The sequence below is a fragment of the Pelodiscus sinensis genome, chromosome 3 (genome assembly GCF_049634645.1).
Source record: "Pelodiscus sinensis isolate JC-2024 chromosome 3, ASM4963464v1, whole genome shotgun sequence".
In the NCBI taxonomy this organism is placed as follows: domain Eukaryota; kingdom Metazoa; phylum Chordata; order Testudines; family Trionychidae; genus Pelodiscus; species Pelodiscus sinensis.
Window position 1 is genome coordinate 145,399,844 of NC_134713.1, and position 22,969 is coordinate 145,422,812.

At 42.9% G+C, this 22,969-nt stretch overlaps 1 protein-coding gene across 8 annotated transcripts in view; it reads left to right on the forward strand.

Annotated features, from left to right (window-relative positions):
* HHAT (hedgehog acyltransferase) overlaps window positions 1-22,969 on the forward strand; it is a 361,176-nt gene that overhangs the window by 236,571 nt on the left and 101,636 nt on the right. For all 8 annotated transcript variants that reach the window (XM_014580487.3, XM_075925124.1, XM_006136901.4 and 5 more), the window contains 2 exons: window positions 885-1,086; window positions 17,085-17,229. In XM_014580487.3, the coding sequence (XP_014435973.2) occupies window positions 885-1,086; window positions 17,085-17,229 (347 nt within the window). The remainder of the gene's footprint in view (window positions 1-884; window positions 1,087-17,084; window positions 17,230-22,969) is intronic.

Consider the following 22,969-nt stretch of genomic DNA (forward strand, 5'->3'; position numbering starts at 1 on the left):
AGTGGGAGCAGATGAATCTCAGTAATGGAAAATTGATCTGTTTCATTTCCTTATTTTCTTCCTTCCTCAGAAAAACCGTGTCAAACTTCATAATTATATTACAGTAGGCATTTTAATACAGAATAAACCTCTGGATTGTAAAGTTTAGAGTCACATGAATTTAAAAAAATGGCTAAGTACAAGTTGAGTATATATGTGCACAAATGTTACCATGACATGCTAGTTCTTGGGTATAATCAAGATGGTTACATGCTATAGCTGGCTAGAAAATGGTAAGCATTTTCTACATAAAGTTTTGGAAAAGAAAGAAAATTTTCATGTATTTAAAAAAATTGGGGGTTTTTTTGCCAAAAATGATAGACTATAGTTTTATGTAAAGAACTTGTTTTTCTTTAAAATATCTAACAAAAATTGTATCAGTTCTATGAAATATTGATTAATTATGTTAAAAACAATCACCAAACATTGCATAAGTAAAGAATATGCAAGTTTGTTTTAAGATAAATATATTGAACATTTTATTGTTTTGGGGAGAATATTATTCTAAATTCATGGGAGAATGGTTGAATGAACTTGCTTCTTACATAATTTGATTTCCTGTTGCAAATTTCTGAAGTGGGAGTGGAGTTTAGCCAGTGTATCTACTTAATGCAAAATCTCTTTTAAGCCCTAGATCTATTTTCTTAACAAATGCTGTCTGTTAACATCTTGTAAGTTGTCTGCTACTTTCCAGAAACTGTCATGTTCTGCAAATGGAAGGTGTCAGGTCATTAGTCAAATGGGTGCTAACACTGCTCTAAAATCAAATTTATTTTGCTCTGGATATATTACCAAGATTTTAATAAAGTCTTAATAACATTGCTTATTTATCATTTCCCCTGCAGGTACATCTACATCCCAATGGGAGGATCCCATGGCGGTGTGTTTGGGATGTTGTTTTCCACCGCAGCCACTTTTTCTTTTGTAAGCTATTGGCATGGGGGCCATAACTACCTTTGGTTCTGGGCAGCACTTAACTGGCTTGGAGTAATTGCAGAAAATGGAGTCAGGAGGCTACTGTCTGTTTCACTTGTTCAAGAGTTAATTGTAAGTTGAATCCCTTTGCGCTTCATTTTCATTTTCAATTCTCAAGTTTGGAATTTTTTGAGAGGTAGATTAAACGTATTGCTTAATGAGGCTATCTCCTCAGCCAAAAAGGTCTCAGAGTTCAGAGCTCTTATGTCAGAATCCACGGTCTCCTTTAAGGACAAGGTATAGCTTTGGCCTCACTCCCCTTTCCTACTAAAGGTGGTTTCAGAATTGCACAGTAATCAGTCTGTTTTCCCACCTTTTATTCCCTGAAATCACACAAGCAAAAGGGAGCATTAGATGCACCTTGTTTTTCTATACTGAGAGCACAAGATAGCTCTTTAAATCTTTGCAGCTCTTTATGGAAGTAACGGGCAGGAAGAAGGGCCTTCCTATTTCAGATCAGAGAATTGAGTCCAGTTCTGCCCCCACTCCCCGCCCTCCCACTATAGAAAGTACGTGGACGCATTGGAGAGGGTTCAGCAGAGGGCAACCAGAATGAGAGGGTTGGAACACATGACCTACGAGAAGAGGCTGAGGGATTTGGGCTTATTTAGTCTGCAGAAGAGAAGAGTGAGGGGGGATTTGATAACAGGCTTCAGCTTCCTGAAAGGAGGTTCCAGAGAGGATGGAGAGAGGCTGTTCTCAGTAGTGACGGATGGCAGAACAAGAAGCAATGGTCTCAAGTTGCAGTGGGGGAGGTCTAGGTTGGATATTAGGAAAAACTATTTCCCTAGGAGGGTGGTGAAGCACTGGAATAGGTTCCCTAGGGAGGGAGTGGAATCTCCATCCCTAGAGGTTTTTAAGGCTTGGCTTGACAAAGCCCTGGCTGGGATGATTTAGTTGGGATTGGTCCAGATTTGGGGAGGGGGCTGGACTTGATAGCCTCCTGAGGTCTCTTCCTGCCCAAAGATTCTATGAGTCTATGAATTTCATCTCAAATCACATTGTGCATTTACATGTGCTACAAGCAGGCCAGACATCCACCACCAGCAATAGTGATGTCCATCTGAAAGCGTAAGCTTCCTCAGCGGTGTCCGTGGCCCAGGTCCTGATACAAGACATCTGCAAAGTGGCAACATGGTTGTCAATATATATTTTTTTCATCACACTGTGCCATCGCCCAGCAAGCTAAAGGTGATGCTGGGTTTGATTGAGCTATATTGCAGTCAGCATGTCCATGAACTCTGATCTCACCTCCTGTGGTACTACCTGGGAGTTACTTAATGTGCAATGGACATGTTCAAGGATTTGAAGAACTAACCTTGCTGTTCTCTGAGATGTGTTGCGCATTCCTGTTCCACAACCCACCCTTTGACCCCTTCTGTTGGAATTGACTAGCAAGAAAGAACTGAGGGAGTGTGGGGTTGTCTTGATCTCTTATACCAGTGACCAGCACATGGCACCAGGAGATGCTAGAGCTGAAGGAAAAATTTCTACAGACTGCACACAGTGAATGCACAGCTACCAGGAAATGGACACATCCAGCACATCTCAAAGAACAACAGTTGCAGAAAGATTAGTAACCGGTTTCCTTCAGACTCATGGAGCAGGACCAGTACCCCTAGCTCATTATACAGATTTGTAGTGCAACAGAGCTGCACACCAGGCTAAAGATTGTAATTTCAGTTGAAAGTCTGTTGATGCACAAACCAGAGCAGAATCCATCCCATTCTTCCAGAGAAAGGAATAACAGTTAGCCTGGTTGAAGCTAGATACAGTCAGACTAGAAATAAGGTATAAAATGTTAACAGTGTGTAAAGGGGGGAGGGATAGCTCAGTGGTTTGAGCATTGGCCTGCTAAATTTACCAAGGGTGTTCTGGTGGCTTCTCCATTGTTGACAATTTTTAAGCCGAGAGTGGATGTTTTTCTAAAAGATCGGGTCTATGGGTTATTTTTGGGAGGTTCTGGGGCATGTGTTATACAAGAGGCCAGACTAGGTGATCATAGTGATCTCTTCTGGCCTTAGAATCTGTGAATCCCTTATCCATGTTGGCTCTTAGGGGCTAATAGATGTGAAAAATGAAAGCTTATTTTTGTGACACACATAACTAGATGTTCTGAATAAAAACAGGGAACAAGGCAGGTCTGACTCATTTTTATACAGTCAGTTTACTGTTCCTAACCTTTCAACATAGTTTTCTGGGAACTTTAAACTTTTATTTTATAAAAATCAAGTTAAAATTGCATTTAAAAATCATAGAATCCAAAGTTTGGGCACTATGTGAATATTTGTTGTGCATTTGCTGCAAAATGAACTGATACAGAGATAATACCAAGAGTTTATAAATCACCTCTATTGACTTTTTCTCATGAGATTGTCTCACTTTTTCTTTGTATCTCTTATGCAAATAATCTGAAGTATTCTGAAGCCCGGCCATGGCATGTTGTTGATCTGCTAATTAAATATAGGCATAAGGAGATTCAGTTCCTATATTTCCTGACTACAAAAGTAGTCTCACTGGATTGAGAGTGAATGGGATACACAAATTAAAATATGGTCCATAACATGTTGTTTTCACAGCTCTGAATGAAATATGATGGTTTTGTTTGAGGTTTTTCTCCACCATTTCTGCTTAAACTGACCAGAGTGCAATATTTGAGGAGCGTGAAAGTACATGAACAGAAACCACTTTGAAAGTTTGTTGAAACTAGTCTTAATAGTAAAAAGTTTGTTCTGAACTAGTCAGTTCTCTTTTCATTCCTTTTTATGCCAGTGCTGTGCTTTATGAATCCAGCTGGAGAATAGTTCCCCAATGGGACGACTGGTTTTTTTTCTGTTTTTTTTTTCTTTTTTTGATTCACTTAGAAATATTGATGTATATGAAGTTATCCAAAAGCATTTATGGACAACTACAAATGCCCTGAAAGGAGCTGCAGTGAAACTCCATAATATGCATCTGTTTATCAAAGTACTTAAATGTTAAACTGATTAAACAGGGATGGGTGGGGGGGCTGATCCAGCCCACTAGGCTGGAGCACCCCGCTGCCCACCGCAGCCAAGCTAGAGTGTCCCCTATCACAGACAGGGCTGCTCTGAATGGCCAGTCAGAGTAGCCCCTGCCTGCAGCTGCGGGGAAAGGTGAACCTGGCCAGACCCACCAGGGGTAGGGGCAGATCCAGTCAGACAGCTTCCTATTTCAGATCAGAGAATTGCAGGAGGAGTAACAGTAGTTCGAATTAGGAGCTTTAATTCGAACTACCTAATCCGTGCCGCGTGTAGCCACGGGCAGGGAGTTCAAACTACGGGGCATTTAAAAATGGCGGCGCCCAGGAACATGCAAATAAAGCCCGGGATATTTAAATCCCGGGCTTCATTTGCAAGTTCGAATGCCTACATTAGCCACTCTAGTTCCAACTAGGGTGGCAGTGTAGACATACCCAGAGGGATTTCGGTTTGTTTAGTCTGCAGAAGAGAAGAGTGAGGGGGGCTTTTTGCTAGCAGCCTTCAACTTCCTGAAGGGAGATTCCAAAGAGGATGGAGAAAGGCTGTTCACAGTAGAGACAGATGGCAGAAGGAGCAGTGGTCTCTAGTTACAGTGGGGGAGGTCTAGGTTGGATATTAGGAAAAACTATTTCCTGAGGAGGGTGGTGAAGCACTGGAATGCATTACCTAGGGAGGTAGTGGAATCTCCATTCCTAGAGATGTTTAAATCTCGGCTTGACAAAGCCTTGGCTGTTTTTATTTAGTTGAGATTGGTCCTTCCTCGGGCAGGGGGCTGGACTTGATGACCTCCTGAAGTCTCTTCCAGCTCTATGGTTCTATGATTCTATAAACCTAGTCCCAGTCTCATTTTTGGGCTCGATCGAAGTAATTGATGGTGCTCAACATCTACCAGAAGGTGCTTAGCATCTTGCAGAATTAAACCTTTAATACATACATGCCACATCAGTACATTAAAATATGTATTGGTAATTTCTGGCACATACTAAGCTTTGATGACCTTTATTATGCAGGAAATGTATCACTTTATTTGCTAGATATAAATTTTTCTGTCACTTACTATATGGGGTTAAGATGCTGTATCTAAACTTTTCCTATTTGAATAACAGAATTATCTGTGCACTTGCACATTTTCTTGAAACTTATTGGTTCTATTAAATGAAAACAAATTCCAATAATATTTTCTGCATTATTACATATCTTTTGTTTGGACTATAATCTATTTTTTTATTTAATTGTTTGTTTGTTTACATAAGCTATAGGTTTGGAAGGTTTATCCCCTTTCCGTGTCTCTGAGCAGATATACAAAGGCAGAATAATATACATAGTTTTAAATCATATAACTTGGACTTTCACTTATTGGGATCCCAGTGTTGTAATCTACTCAGACAAAAGCCTGTGTCATCTTCCAAAGATCAAATCATTTGGATTCTGCAGGACCAAATGCAGGAGTGCTGTCCAAGAGATGTGTCTCCTCTCTATCTAGGATGTACTCAGACCTTCAGATCTATGGGAGCATAAGGAAGAGTGCCCAGTAGGATTGCCAAGCCTCTGGTTTTTTACCAGAACAGCCAGTTGAAAAAGGACCCAGTGGCTCCAATTGGGTGCTGCCAATGGGGCTGTTAAAAGTCCAGTGGGAGTGCCTTCTGGTAGCAGCCGCCCAGTCCCTTCAGCCCCTAGGTGCAGGGAAATTCCATCTGTGCACGGCCCTCTGGCCTGCCGACAACACTCCCACAGCTCCCATTGGTTCTGGTTCCTGGCTAGTGGGAGCGACAGAGCTGCCACTCAGGGGCCAGGTGCAGTGCGTAGAATACTGGCTCTACAGCTCCCACTGGACAGGGACCATGATCAATAGGAGCTGTGGGAGATTGTCTGTGGGTGCAAAAGCAGCACACTGTGCCAAGGGGACCTAGGGACCTGGCAACTGCTTCCTGGGAACCACAGTAAGGACCATCAGGATCTCATACCTCCTACCCATGCACCAATCAGCATCCTGCCCCCCTCCCAAACTGCCATTTAGAGCCTGTTGAATACTCCCTCTATACCCTAGAACTCTGTGCCACCCCTGAGTCCCCTCTGGCATCTCGAACCCCTCATCCCCAGCGGAGCCTTCCCTCACACATACACTGCATCCCCCGACCCCTGTCCCATCCCTGATCTCCCTTCTGAACCATAAATCCTTCATCCCTGGTGTCAGCCGACGGTCAGGGCAATGTGTGTGTGTTTCCGAGAAAAGGTTTAACGTCCGTGTCTTTACTGCTAGGACCGGGGTCCCGTCGCAGAGGGTGGCCAGCAGGCCAACAGACGCCCTGTTATATAGGAAGAGCTTATTACACCTTAGATTTTAGCTGCTAGAACACAAAGTTCCTTCGCAGCGGGCAGCCCCAACGGATCTGTCACCTGGGAGTGACACAGATCCAAACGCCCAAGCTCTTCCTATGCCTGTCCCTTTATGACCGGTTGAAGTTCTTTTAAATTGTGCTTGGTTCTATTACAGCAACGGAAGGAGTCAGGTTAAAGCTTAAACAGTTACAGGTTTATTAAAAGACTTATAAAAGCACATGGTTACAATGGCTATTGCTCTATTTCTTAAATGCTAGCAAATATATATATAGATCTTAAAAATGGTTACAGGAAAAAGGTAAAGATAGAAAATAGAAATAATGGTACCAAGTGACAGCTTAATCTTTAAAGAGCTCTAACACTATGTATATATATACTTAAGCAAAGGACCACATCCAGGTACAATTTTTACCCCTTTCTGTGCCTCTCGACTCCAGCGTGTCAGGCCAGGGCCGGTCTCTCAATTCCTAGGAAAGACGAATACGAGGTGGGTGTCCCCTCTGGAACCTCGGGAGATCAAACACCTAACCCAACCAGCAGATAGATGGTAGATTGACACTCAGAGAAAATGTGCTGCTGGACCCATCTTTATACCCCTGGGGGCCCGTATCCTCTTTCTTATCTAAGAGGCCAAATTGTACTGGTCCGTTTTGTGGCGCCAGTTCTTACAAGCAAGTTTCAAGTTAATTTACACTTGCAAGAGAGGAAGATAGCTAAATTAGGAGTGCCGGATATTCTTTTATTGGGCAAGAGATTCCTCCCCCTACGGACGGCTGTGTGTTCGTATCAATATGGGTTTGAGTCAAGGACACTCCTTGGCAGCCTCTTGGTCAGCAATTGGCATATCTCTGTTTACAGCCATTCACGGTCACACAGCCTGGGCCTTCTGTTCTGTGTGCCCTGCATGCTCCAGGCAAGCAAAATTGGATGTTAGAAGGGGGGTTCCTGTCTGGCTACACCTGGTCCCACCCAGAGCCTGCACTCTTAGCCAGAACCCTCATCCCCAAAACCCTAACCCCCTGCACTGGCTCTGAGCCCTCTTCCACACCTATCCCCTCCTTTCTGACCACACCCAGAGTCTACTTCTCCAGCTGGGGTCCTCACAACCCCCTCTGATACTCCAATCCCCTGCTCCAGCCCAGTGACAGTGAGTGAGGTTTGGGGAGAGTGAGCAACAGAGGGAAGGTGGACAGAATGAGCGGGGACATGGCCTTGGAAAAGAGGCGGAACAGGGTAGGACCCCAAGGTAGAGGTGCAGCAGCACGCTAGGCAAGAGTGTTTGGTTTTTGTGCAGTTTGTGCATTAGTAATCTTAGTTGCCCCCTGAACAAAACTATCCCCATTGGCTCAGAAGGGGGGTAGACTCTCAGGTAGCCAGAAACCCATATAACTTATAAATCAATTAGAACTCTTTCAATTACCTCACAAGTGAACAGTAGCAGAGACCACTCGGTGTGCCCTGGACTGTGAATCATTGATAACTACTCTGTACAAACAGTTTTCCAACCAGGTAGACACGTACCAGATAGTAGCTCCATCTTGATTGCATTTCCCTAGTTTGTTTGTGAGAAGGTAATTCGAAACAGTATCAAGTTGCGGAGCCACATGTCAGCATGTACTGCCACGCAAGACTCAGGAGGCGACCCATACAATACTGGCTGACCACAGTCTACACCCTGACCAACTAGGGTTGTCTCAATTCCATCGAAGGTACTTACCTCCCTGCGGCCCCAAGTTGGTCCGAGGAGTCCTGTTTGAGAGCCTTTGACCCTCAGTATCTCTGATATCAGATGCCTCTATCCTTGGCTGGAAGTGTGGTCCCCAGAGGAGTTAACATTGCACATAAACATCCAGGAACTCAGAGCAGTTGCCTTGCTTGCAGAGTCTTCCTACCATCTCTCTAGTCAAGTGGTATGGCTACTCATGGACAACATAGTCTCAATGTTTTACATCATCCTGCAAAGGGGAGTATGCTCACTGCCACTCTGTCAGGAAACACTCCATTTGTGGCCCTTTTGCCTTGAGTATGACAACCACCTTGAGACACCGCACCTCTCTCAGGTGCGGAATGCACTGACGGATTTCCTCACAAGTCCTTCTCTCCCCACAAGTGGTCCCTCCATCCAGAAATCGTCCAAGTTCTCTTCCAAAGATGGGAAACTCACTGAGTGGAGCTGTTCACCACCAGACAGAACAGGAAGTGCTGCTCCCTACAGAGCCATAGGCAGGGACTGCCTCTTCACTTCCTGCCTTGTGCCTTGGAAAGAGGATCTGATGTATGCATTCCCACCAAGTCTGCTTGCCAGTGGGGTCCTATCAAGGGTAGAGACATCATGATTGCCCCCACGTGGTCTCACCAGCACTGGTTTGGGTTACCCATGGTACTGACAGTGGCCTCCCCATGGCTGCTGGCCAGACACCTGGGCCTTCTCATGTAAAACCACAGGCAGCTCCTGCATCCAAAACTTTCCTTCCTTCACCTCACAGCTTGGTACCTGTGTCACTCAGGTACAGCAAGTTCTCTTAGAAAACAGAAAACCCTCCACCAGAGCAACTTACCTGGAAAAGTGGAAGATATTCTCCTGCTGGGCAGAGGAGTGCGACATCTCCCCAACAAGGTTGTCTTTACGGTCCATCTTTGTAGGGAATAATTCCGGACACACTGGGTGCAGGGGGAAACAAGCAGAGGATTTATTGGTTCACACAGCTGGTGGAGTACCCATCAGGAGTTAACCTGGTGAGCACTGACTTAACCAAAGCATACATTAGATTATATAGGTAGCAGATGGATGGAGGGAAAATGATTTGATAGGTAAGGCAGCAGAAATGAGATATGCACATAAGCCAATAAACCACGAAAATTACACAGTATCTCCACCCATTGCCAATTAAACATGTTATCACTAATACAGGTAGTTATTCCTAACAAGCTAAATGAGCCAACATAAACAGGATGGAAGCCCCCAAAATGGACATGTTGATGTTAATTTGTTTTGCTGAAATTGTGATGACTATTGTGAGATGACTCCTTCCTTGTGTTGGCAGAGTCCTTGGGATCCAAGCTGATTAGTCTGAAATCACAGGAGACAGTAAGAAAAACCATGCAACCTGGCTGATACCAACCAGGCCTTATCAGAGTGAGGCCCCTTTGGAATGTAGTTGCCAGGGGAACCAGGGTCACAATAACTGCCAGTCTGTGTGCTAACCAGGCCTGGCCTAATGATTTTGGATTTGAGTACTCAGTTCTCAGCAAGATACCATGGACTGCCTCAGTTTACCCTACAATCCTCAACTATCTGCCAATGGTAAGCATCAAGGCCTTGCACTTTCTTTCCTTAAGGAGCACTTGGCAGCTCTATCAGCTTTCCACCAGGGCAAACTGGTGTTCTCACACATGTTCATCTGGTTCCTGAAAGAATTAGAAACTCTTCCCACCTATCCAGGACCCGATTCTGCACTGGGACTTTAACCTCATCCTTTTGAGGCTCACAGGGCCTCCCTTTGAGCCTTTGCTCCTTTTCACATCTGTCATGGAAGGTAGCTTTCCTTGTAGCCGTTACATAGGCAAGGCGAGTCTCTGAGATTAAAGCCTTCACTTCAGAACTCCTTATATGGTTTTCTACAAGAATATCCTGTGTTTCTGCCCTGTAAGTTTTACTTCCACATGAACCATGCTATCTTTCTACTGCTGTTCTGTCCAAAGCCGCACACAACCCATGAGGAGAGACAGTTATGCACTTTGGATGTCTGGCACACCCTAACAAACTACCTGAGCGCACCAAACCCTTCCACAGATCATCCAAGCTACTTATTGCAACAGCAAACGGGATGAAGGGCCTCCCTTTGTCCTTGCAGAGGATCTCCAATTGGAATACTACCTGCATCTGGACCTGCTATGAGCTGGCTTGAGCTGAGCTGCTGCTTATGGTAAAGACCCATTTGACCAGGTCTCAAGCATCCTCAGCAACCTTCCTAGTGCATGTCCCTATCCAGGACATCTGCAGGATTGCAACGTGGTCTTTGGTATACATGTTCATGACACACTACTCTATCAACCCTCTGACAAGAGATGATACTGGATTTGGCAGAGTTGTGTTGCAATTAATGCTTGGAGTCACTTATTGTGGAATGGACATGAGCAAGCACTCAAAGAAGAAAAGAGTTGGTCCCCTATGGATAATGCTGAAGGAAAAACTTCCAGCACCAGTGCACGTGGCGAGCATATACACATTCAATGGAATGTAAATAAACAACACATCTCGAAGACCAGTTATGGAAAAAAGTAACTATCTGATAACCTGTGCCCTTCCGTGTTATGTTCCCAACATGTATCTGGGTAATTGAAGTCCCCCATCATCACCAAGTCCTACCCTTTGGATGAGTTTGTTAGTTGTTTATAAAAAGCCTCCTCCTTCTCTTCCTGATTAGGTGGTCCATCTCAGCCTCAGTATGTCATAGTTGCATTTATTAACTAGCATTTTAAGTTCTTCCTGATTAATAGTATACAGACATCAAAGATACTGATTTGATTTCCCCCCAGTGTTTTACTTTCTCTCTCCCTTATCCCTGCTAGAATGGCCCATGCTCCCCCCAGATTCTGACTCTTCTCCTTGGTCTCCATATTTTTGACCAACCTGTGGGGTTTTGTCTCCTCCCATCAAACGTTGTTTAAAATCATCTCTAGGTTAGACAAGTCCATACACAAATAAACTCTTCCCTTTCCTTGATAGGTGATCCCATGTTTGCTTAGCAGTTCTTCTTCCCAGAACAATATCCCATGGTCAAGCAAGCCAAAGCCTTCCTGACAACACCATCTTTGCAGCCAGGCATTCACCTATACTTGACTGGAAGGTTTGAACAGAACACAGCCTGCACCCCCAATTTCTTCACCCCTTACTCCCCAGGTCCTGTTGTCACTTGTGATCTGCTCAGAGTCATACCACACAGTACCAGTAGTACTCTCCTCGCCGAGTAGCGTCGGAGTAGTCATCAGAATGCTGGATGATCTTTGACAGTCCCTCCTGACATCTTGGATACTGCCTCCTGGCATGTAGCATACCTCCTGGTATGCTATGTGAGGCAAAGCAGCCCCTGTTTGCAGCACCCTGTTGTAAGCCAAGACCGAGGAGTCCTGGCTCATGCAGGTTTGGGATCTCTGTGCCTCTGTATTTTAAATGTAGTAAGAGCTGCTGGTCTCTTACTACATTTAAAATGCAAAGGCACAGCAGTCCTGGAGCGAGTCTCTCCTTATTGACTAATCGTGTAGTCAAAACAAATTGTATTGACTACATGATTAGCAAAAGATCCACTCTTTAACATCCTAATCAACCATTATTTTTGGTGAGTACCTACAGTTCAGATTACTATGATTTAGAAGACCTTTCAAGGTAATACTCAGGCTGTTGAGTGCTATTATTATTGCAGTGCCTTGGGAAGGGGTTTGAGCTGTCATTCCTAAATGTACCTTCTAAGGGCAAAACTCAACAACTAGGTCATTTGTATTGCTAACCTCATAGAGCATGCTCGTGGCAATATCCTTTGATCATAATGCAGGGTGGGAAAGAGCTTTAGCTCAGGTCCTTGGTGACAGCTAATAATAGGAAAATTTCAGTACGCACTCCAGGACTTAGAAATTAGATTTTCCAAGTCTCATCATCATTTACATACTCTCACCACTTGTGCAACTAACCCTGCCGAAATAATCAAACTGCCCACCTATATTTTGCCTTCTAACTTTTTATAACCTTTATATCAGCAACACATTGAAAGGAGAGTTGATTTTATACATTGTACAATAAGGTCAACTGAAATGAGAGTCAGCCCGCTGTTGTCAGTATTAGCACTGAGTACAGTTAGTGTTCTACTCCAACATAATTTGGATTATAAATATGGGCCCTCTGTTAAAATCCCTTGTCAACTTCCAATGCTAGAAAGCCAACCATCTTCAATCACAGTCACACTTAACCTTCATAGCTTGGTGGTCAAAAATGAAGACTAACTGGAATTACGTGTCCCATTCATGAAAATTCTTTGATGTATCAACCACAGACAATAATGCAGTATACTTTCTGAACAAAAGTACGTAACCTTTCTTTCATTTTAAAAAATGTCCTGGATAAAGTGGTTGACAGAAAAAAAATCACACAGACCCGATAGTGAACAGGGTAGCTAAATGGATGTCATTTTCCCAAAAAATTGTATTAAGACATTAAACTCAATTAAAAGTTAAAGGAAGGTAATGTTACAGTAGAGCAATGGTGAATCAAGCACTATGTATTTATATCACTCATCTTAATATTGGCATGTGAGAGTCTTATTGCATTGTGTGCACAGCTCTACAGTATATACTTTGTTATGTTTGACTCAGAATTTGTCATAGCTCCAATTTTTTCTTATCTTGCACTTCCATTCTTGAGTCTGCAGAAAGGCAGTTACATGTAACAAAAGAGAAGTGTGGGAAACAGCTATTGTGCTACATGAAGGGGTAAATTCAATCACATTAGGATTCCACAGACAGTGACAAGATTTAATTCCTGTTGAATAGGCCCTGGTTAAAGCACTCTGAGCACCTCAGCAACTTCAATAGCAACATTGGATTTACAGGAAAGTTTTCTTTAGCTTCTGCCAGCACTGACTTTTAACTGAGGTGGAGTGTGATGCTAGTCATTTGTGTTTATAAACTTACCTTCTGGAGGAAGATAATTGAGAGTGTTGGAAGCAGGTAAAAGGGGGAGGTGAGGATTTCAGATTCCACAGCTGAACACCAACTTCCAAAGAAACTATACAACTGAAATCAGAACTTGTAGCAACCCCTGGTATTTTTCTTGCAACAGTGGAATAGATCATCCAGGGAGTGAAACAGCACAGAGAAGAGCTTTTGAAATAGTTTTCATAGAGATAAACCAGGGGTGGACAATAATTTTTAATGGGGGAACACTCCGAGATTTTTGTAAGTGGTCAAGGTCCACACTTCTATGGAGGGGATGCAGGGTCTGGGATAGCGGGTGAGATGTAGAAGGGAGCTCAAATAAAGGAGGGGGGGCAGGAAGGAGTCTGGGGTCTGAGAGGGCATTTGGGTGAATGAGGGGATTGTGATCTGGGGCAGGGGCTTGGGGTGCAGGAGGGGGTAAGGGGACAGGAGAGGATTCTGGCCTGGGGGAGGGGCTTTAAGAGGGGGTACAGGGTCTGGGAGGGAGTTGTGACCTGGGAGAAGTGGGGAAAGGGAGTGCAGAGGGTTTGGGTGATGACCTAGGGCAGGAAGTTGGGGGCAGAGAGGAGGTGGAGTAAGAGACGCAGGTGCTGGCTGGGAGATGCTTACATAAGCAGCTGCCAGCTAGCCAGCCCTGCAGGAGCCTGAGGCTACGTCTAGACTGCATCCCTCTGTCAACAGCGGGATGCAAATCAAACACATTGAAATTACTAATGAAGCAGGGATTTAAAAAAAATGAGGTTTACAGGATCTGTTGAAAAAGGCTTTATTTTTGACAGATCCACGTTTAGACTGCTGGTTTTTTTCTGAAAAAACTCCGTTTAGAAAAAAAGCAGTGGCCATGTTTATGCTAATGAGGCACAGGATATTTAAATCCCTTCTTCATTAGCAATTTCAATGTGCCTAATCTACATCTCTCTGTCGAGAGAGAGGTATAGTCTAGACACACTCTAAGACAGGCTCCCTGCCGGTGTGCTGGGCTGGCTGCTCCAAGTGGTTCTGCTCCAGCATGGGGAGTGGAGAGTGAGGAGGCTTCTCTCACTGCCCCTGCCTCCAGCAAAATTTCTCAGCTCCTGTTGGCCAGAAACTGGCCAATGGGATCTAAGGGATTTTGCTAGGGTCCGGGGACAGCATGCAAACTCTCCCCATCCCTCAAAGTAATTAGCAGCCAGCTGTTTAAAATGATGTGAGCTGTTGTGTCGGAAGGGTGCCAGGAAGGTGTCTGCGGGCCAGATCCAGCCTCTTGGCCACCCTTGAGATAAACTCTCAGGTCTTGAGAACAAAGAACAGAGTGATAAATACTTAAATCCCAAATTGTACTGCTGTTAATCAAGTCTGGCCTCACTTTCTCATTGGTAAATTACTGCTTCCACTGTGTTAATTTGGACACAATAGCTGCTCAGGTACTTTCATAATTGGATTTCTCTGGATGACATGAGACATTTAAAATATAGTTTGATTTTTCTATCTGTGTTATGGATTTGTAGAAAGCTGAAACACCCCCAAGAAAATCTTTACTGTTTTGTGGATCAGTTCTTAACAGACTAATGAAAATTAGCTACAGCATTGCCCTCAATGGTTCAGTGAAGTAACTGTTTTTATGCTGAAATGCTGGAAGCAGGTTTCAGGGGATCTGCTAAGCAGGACTACTATTGAGCATGTGGTTGAAGACCACAGCCCCAAGCCCTGATAGCCTGAGCAACTTTAATGGGACTCTTGTGTTATGAGGCCCTGGACAGTTGTCTTGCTTCCTACCCCCAATGCTGGTCTTGGTTTTTATAGGCAAAAAAACAGTTGATGTGGCATAAGTGGGCTGTGGAGTTTTTAAAGCCTGTTGGGAGGGCCTCAGAAAGACAAAATCTGAGAAGCCCTGCTTTAAACTACTGTTCATGGTAGCTATACAGTGTTGAGTCTCTGCCGTATTTGCATTCTTGATGCTGGATGGAGGGAGGGAGGCAGGAAGCATACGATGTAAGTGTCATGGTCCACCACATGCTAAAGATAAGCTCTAGTTCAACCCGAAGTTGTGGGATTGAGTGAAATTCTGTAGCCCGTGTTATTCAGGAGGTCACACTGAGATGACCATAACGGTCCCCTCTTGCCATAAACTCTATGAATTTATGTGAAAAAACAGCAGAGTTCCGAGCATGCTCATGTAGTCTCAAAACCTTGCTTTTATATATCCATGGATTGGGGTGGGGAAGATACGGTCCGTCTAGCCACTGGTTCCATCCCATGAGCAGCACTTACCTCAGAAGTGAACAATAGCGGAGACAACTCGGTATGCCCTTCCAGCTTGAGTTTGGCCCATTGATAACTACTCTCTAGAAATAGTTTTTCAACCAGTTGTGCACCTACCATATAGTACAGATTGAACCTCTCTAGTCTGGCATCCTTGGGACCTGACCGGTTCCAAAGAGAATTTTCTGGACTACAGGAGGTCAGTATTGTTGGTAATGCTGCTAGCCACTTCCACTGCTTGCTGGCCTGTTAGAGGACATTTAGGAGTAAATTAGAGCTAAATAACAGCACAGAACACTGAGAGACAGGGTGGTGGCAGTAAACAAATTTCATGGGACTGTGGGAAACTTAGTCACACCCAGGAAAAGTGGACATTCAGCTAACTAAAATCATGCTGGACTAGCAGGTTTCAACTTGTAGTGCTGACTCATACATTAGATTGGCAAACGTGTTACAACAGAGCTACTATTCAGAAATATATTATAATTACATTTTTAGGTCTGTATATTTATTAGAAGTTCTGGGCCTTCATTTTCAGTTATGTGCAGATGTCTATTCTGATGTTTACAAAGCTGGCAGTTAAGTTCTTTAGTAAAATTTGTAGGGCCATTTTGTACAAGTTCCATATTTCTGGTGTCTGAACACTAATTCTGGTCCAATACAGCTATTACAGATTAATGTTCTTTATTGGTGCTACAGTAATAAGACTCAGCATCCTTTGCCATAGCATCCTGACTAATGATTGTGTGGGAGAGGCTGAACCCTTCTTGGCTACTTTCCTTAACCCTTATGGGAGTTTGAAGTGTTTACCACTTTTCAAGAAGCATTCAGATTCTGAGAGGATGAGTTCCTAATAATTTTTTGAACCTGAAAATATGGTGCACTGAAAATATGGTGCACACTGTATGCTGTTCCTTATACAACATTGTAACTATTCGGCATTGCTTTCTTAGTCTGATTTACCATAGTACTATCTTTATAAATCATTTTAACAGTGGAAACCTAAAGGAAGACAAAATGTTTTTAAAAAATTTTACACCCACTATTAATTTACATTGTGGTAGCCTGCTCCAAGGTTATTGCGGTTGTTGACTTATTTGTTGCATCACATCAATGGGGAAAACTGTCTTGCCAATTTCAGTAATTGTACAATACCTAGGCTCACCTCTGAAATTATTAGAAGCAGTGATGTCAGGACTTACATCTTAATTCACTTCCCAAACTAAATGTTATTTTGATAAAGGAACTTATTATGACAAACAATTCTTGTTTAATTGTGATATATGTTGGTGAATGTTTATTAACTAATCAAAAACGAATTTGCTGTTAATTTACCCAAAGTGTCAGTGACTATTCAAATCCTTTATATTTGGACAGAAGCACTTTAGTAACTGGAAACCCGCTTGGTGGTTAGAACCTATTGAGTACCACTGGCCATATAGGAAGGTGTGTTTGCTCAACTTGCAAGCGAAATACCTCAAGGAAGACAGCGAAAACTAAAATGATCTATTCTTTTGAAATAATTTTTTAAGTCATAGAGCCACTCCTGAATTCATTACTCAGACAAAACTTCCAATCAGTTCTGTGGAACTTTTGCCAGAATATAAGGACTTCAGGATTTGTCCCATTCTGACGAGGCCCCGAGTCTGAGTGCTTATCTGCCATCATTACAGTGCATTTTCCAAAATGAGTTGTAAAAATGTTGTTACAACAACAGTTTCTGTGTGTTTTTGTAGTGTTAACTCTGTTACCCTTCTCTCTCTTTTTCTTTATTGTCAGGATCGTTTTTTCTCACCAGGAATTTGCCGTCGACTTCATGCTGCCCTGGCAGCTATTTCCACTTCAATGTTGATTTTATCCAATCTAGTGTTCCTTGGAGGTAATCAGGTTGGGAAAATCTACTGGAACCGAATCTTTGTGGAAGGCAAGTCATTTTGGTGTGCTGTTGGTGCTAAGGCTTTCAAATGTTTTCTTTGAGATTGCAAGGCCAGATGCACATCTCAGTATCCCTATGAAAATCTGAAGTAATTGTCCTGACAGGGCCCACTGAATCTAAATAACTGTAAGTGGATTGTTTAGGGTGTCTGTCCTACTGTGCTATCAGAAGCTGAAGGACGTAGTTCACCTTTATGGGTGCCAGGCTCACTTAAAAGTGAATTGATACTAATGAACAAATAGGCAGGGCATGATCATTTGATCAGGTTAGCAGTACCCCTCCCCCAACTTTAGGATGTACACAGCACATGCATCAATACAAACACTATCTCACCAAATGCAATGCAGTATGTATGATCTGTGAAAAGAGCCCTGTGAACAAAATGAGATCAAGGTGCTGTGTCCAGCAAGTGCTACTATTCAGTGAGAGGTGAGCAGTGATAATCAAATGCCTATGTGGTATTTCACTGGCTTTTGTGATTTTTATATAGCAGCAACTTCCACCCCACCATCAACCTTGGCCTGGACCAGTCCACAAAAGAAAATCCATTTCCTTGACACTACAGTACAATTACATGATGGTCACATTTCCCCCGTCTTATACCAGAAACCTACCAAACGTTATTCTTACCTATATGCCACTAACTACCATCCAGGACACATCATCACACAATCAGTTGTTTACAACCATGCCCTAAGATACAACCAGATTTGCTCCAGTCCCACAGAAAGAGACAAACACCTACAGGATCTCTATCAGGCATTCTTAAAACTTAAACAACCACCTGAGGAAGTGAACACACAGATTGACAGAGCAGACAAATAGCCAGGTACGGCCGCTCCCAGAGTTACGAACAAGTTACAGACCAACACTTGGTCCGTAACTCAAAGTGTTGGTAAGCGCGGATCGCCATTCGTAACTCGGATCCGCATTTACGACTGCTTTGGTTGTAAGTGCAGATGGTCATAAGTGGAGGTGGTCATAACTTTGGGAGCAGCTGTATCTGCTTCTGCAAGATGGGCCCAACAAGCAAAATAACAGAACACTGCTAGTCATCACTGGCAGTCTCCAACTTAAACCTCTTCAGTGCATTGACAATCTACAACCTATCCTGGAAAATGATCCCTCACTCTCACAGGCCTTGGGAGACAAACCAGTCCTCACCTACAAACAACCCTCTAACCTGAAGTAAATTCTTTCCAGCAACCACTCCTCAAATAGCTTTGAATTGAATCCCTGAAATTTAAGAACTACTAGGCAGAAAAGCTGTAAGCCTGCAAAGAGAACCATTCATGTGGTCTATTACTGAAGTTCTTACAAATCCATGTGGACAGAGGGGTCTGCCTATCAGCGCCATTCTTACCCACACACAGAGTACACAGCTGGGAGGGCACCTGAACATTTGGGGCACCACTGGGTCTTAATGTCCACCCACCCACTTCTTCCTAGCCCAGGTCTGCGGCTCTGCTTCCTCTGGAGAGGATCTAGTTAACCTAAAAGTAAAAATCCTGCTAGACTTATTAGCAGACATTAAACCTGTGAAAGAGCCATTCAGACGGTAATAAAGCCATTTACAAGGTATGTCAATCCTAGGTTTATACTATTTCTGAATTTACTGTGTTAGTCTACAGGACTTTAGTTTAAAGTTTGCTTTAAAATATTCCATTACAGTTTGGATCTCTCCGGTCTGGCACCCTTGGGATTGGTCTCGGATGAGGGATTTTTCCAGACCTGGGGTAGTCATTTAAGACCCATTGCTGCCACCTCTCCTTCTCCCCCTGGACTTCCTGTTTCCCCCTGCAGCCCAGCTGAGCTGCACGCCAGCTCCCTCCACTCCCACCCACAGCCCAGCTGCAGCACGCTGGAACGGTCTGATTCTGGAACATCTGTGGTCGTGCTGGATAATGGATGTTGTCAGACCAGAGAAATCCTGGATTTTAGAGGTGCAGCCTGTAGTGTGTTTTTGAAGATTATGAAATCACATCTCTAAAATATTGTCATCTTCCCTACCCTACTCCACCCCTCAGGCTGCCGTTGGGCATAGGGGCACAAGGGCCCCATCCATCCTAAGGATGTTCCTGCTGCTAATACATTTCTTTCCAGCATCAGAACCTAACATAGTACAATTTCATTAAACGTGCACAAGAAATACTTTTATAATGGACCCACTTCTGAACTATCATTGCCTCCATTAGGAATGTGCTAAAGAAAGGACTAATAATGGATTGAACCCAAGGTTCAGTGATGGCTGCTCTACAGCAGAACTCTTAGCAGCTTTTTTAGTGGAAAGCAAAGGTTATTTAAAACCTTCTCAGGTATCAGTACTACTTCCATCTTCTGCCCCATGCAGATGAAAGGCACGTTCACTTATCATTCTCTAAATTTCTGTGATAATCAATTCCTTCTTTTGCAGCAAAATCAGTAAAGCAGGTATCCTAAGTTCACATTTAGACATGAACTATACAATAGCAGTTGTTATAAATACACTATGAGGAAAGTAAAGGGTGTGGGTTTTTTTGAAGAAATATTGGCACCAGGGAACAGAAGCCTGTTTCCCTAGCTAGTACAATTGTGACTTTTCCACTTGTCTGTTTCGTAGGGTTCTTGGCTATTGGATAAAGAATTTTCAGCACAGGATGTTTTTCGATTTTACATTTTACTTCAAGTGAATTAGAAAGGATACATTATGTAAACCAACAGTTTTCATTAATATTTTATCAATAAGATTTTTGCAGTTGTAAATAACAATCTGTTGTGAAAAATTCCTGAGAAACACTAAAAAGAAGGCATAGGTTAACTAGGAAATATTTTATGAGACAGTGTTTGCTGGGATCCTAAAATATTTGCTTGGTTTCACATTATTTCAAAGTAGTGTACAGTATTTTGAAATAGGGAGCAGCTACACAGCACTTATTTGGAAATAGAGCACTCATCCTCCGACTTCCCTTACTCCTCATACAATGAGGGCTACAGGAGTCAGAGTAAGAAGTCCTCCAGCTTGCCAGTATTTTGACACTATTTCAAAATAACTGCCTTCTGTGTAGATGCGGCCCAAGATGTTTCGGAATAGTGTTGCAGTGTAGACGTACCCTGAGGCATTTTGCTTTTGCCATGTGTAGGCAGAATGCCTTCAAGCTCCTCTGCACCTTTGCACCACAGTGTTGCTCAGAAAAGCCAGGTTCCAAGCTGGTGGGCAGTGAGTAGCTTCCATTCTGTGGCTGTGCAAGATGAAATGACAGCTGCTGCATCAGTTGGAGTCAGACAACCACAGCTTAGTGGGGAAGGTTGTCACAGATAGCTATTGCTTTGAAACACTTGTAAGTCTCTGCCTTAGTGTGCATTATTAGCAAATGTTGGTTGACTTGGTATTTTTCTAGCAGCAGGAGACCATCATCCTGTGACAACATTACATTCAAATGATATTATTTCTTAATTACATTAAATCACAGCACTGAAAATTATTCCCACAGCCTGTATTTGTTTAATTTCATGGAAATTGTATGATGAATTAATCACATTTCGAGGGGACTCGCTCAATTTTATGATCATTCAGGGATCTATTCTCCCTGTGGAGAGTGTTGCTATTTGCTTCAGTGGCAGCAGGATATGGTCTTTCCTTTTACAGAAAATAACTTGATTGCTAGTAGTTAATCCTCCCTTCTTTGTTATTCAGAAATAATGATTTACAGTAACATGAGTTACTATGTATTGTTCATATTGCATCACTGATCTGGATGGGTCCTTACAGGCAGATTTAAAAAGGCAGAGACTCCCTTTTGAGTAAAGGGAGTTAGGATGAACAGGAGTATTCTGTAATGAGCCCCACAGTATATAGGGATGTAAATAGGTGTGTAAAGTCCCATAGGAGAGACCAGAGAGCCTAGCATGTAGGATGTCCCACTATCTACATGGTGCTTTGCCTCTTACTAGGTGGATAGAGGATTCCCTGAATTTTCAGGCCATGCTCCATCCCATTGTGCACTGACTAGTCCCCCTTCCCCTCAACAGGAAGGAGTATAGAGTTGCATGGTTTAGCATTCACAGAATTTGAGATGTTTACCCAAGAGGCTCAGTTTTTTAGTTGACGTCTGTGGGACAGTGATTCTCACTATGTAGTCAAATACAGCTGTATGAGATGTAGTGCTTTCTGCAAATCGTTTCTCCAGGATTGATTTGGATGGATTCCCATCTTCATGCTTGCTCTGATTTGAAATTGAAATAAACCCCCAAACACAGAGGGTGCGTCTAGACTGGCAAGATTTTGCGCAAAAGTAACCGCTTTTCCGCAAAAACTTGCCAGCTGTCTACACTGGCCGCTTGAATTTGCGCAAGAGCACTGACTTTGTAATGTACAAAATCAGTGCTTCTTGCGCAAATACTTTCATGCTCCCACTCGGGAAAAAGCCCTCTTGTGCAATAATACTTGCGCAAGAGGGCCAGTGTAGACAGGGAAGAGTTGTTTTGCGCAAAAAAGCCCCGATGACTAAAATGGCGCTTTTTGCGCAAAAGCATCCTTGCCAATCTAGACATGATTTTGCAGAAATACTTTTAACAGAAAAACTTTTCCATTAAAAGTATTTCCGCAAAATCATGCCAGTCTAGACGTAGCCAGAGAGAACTCATCCAAAACAGCTGAATGCCATTTAGTTTCATGTCATTAGCCCTTGATCAGTGGCTTATGCTGTAGAGTTGTGTGCTTCCTCTTTAACACTGACCTTTCCTGGTCAAGTCTCAGTTGCACAGCCCACTTGGTTTTACATTCTAGTCCATGGTTTGTCCTCTGACATTCTAGTCCTTGTCCAGATCATCCTGTTCAGTATTATAAGATGAAAATTTACATTTACTACTGTGTTACTCAGAAACTTAAAGCTTTTTCAAAGTCCTGCTGTGAATGCTATGTTGATGGATTACATAAATTAAAAAAAGATTGCATAGCTGCATGTGTCACTACAGGCAGATGTCACATTCTTTCATATGATTCATACCTCTACACTCACAAACAATATTTGTTCTTACAACTGCTTATTTTACAGTCTTATTTGGTGAGCACATTTCATTGGTATGTGAGGTGGCAATTTGCAATGATTTTAGAGAGTTGGAAATTTTCCTTTGCAGGTGAGAACTTTAAAAAAAACAAATATTTACACCCATTTTAAGAGTTGAATTGTATTACTTTGGACAGGCATTCTATTTAAAACAGATATGGAGCACTGCAATTTCAAAGTTAGATGTGTTTTGTGAACTTAAGTCTACAAATTTGTTTTAAAATAGTATGCCCTGATCCTGTAAACTGATGCAGATAGGTCTCATACCCTGGTACAGTGTCCCTAAACATAGAGATCTGCCTGCACTCATCTGATTGGAGGGCAGAGGCCACAGATAAAAAGTTCTTAATTTGTACATCATGTTAAATATTTCTCTATCTCCAAACTACAGCCAGAGATAGTGAAAGTGTAGTATGCCCACATACATATGTGTGTATTTAGAGTTAATATTGTATGTGTTTAGGATGTGTTTCACATTTTTTATGCAGAAAACAGAGGGCAGTTCCTACATTCTGTATCCCCTAGTCTATTCTGTATCCCTTAGTCTCTTCAAAGCACTGAGAGTCAATAGCAAGACACAGAGCTATCAGCTTTATAGATCTAGGCAAACATTTTCAAATGGGGTCTGCACTACAAACTTCTGCTGGCATTGCTACATCAGTCAAATGTGTCAGCAGAAACCC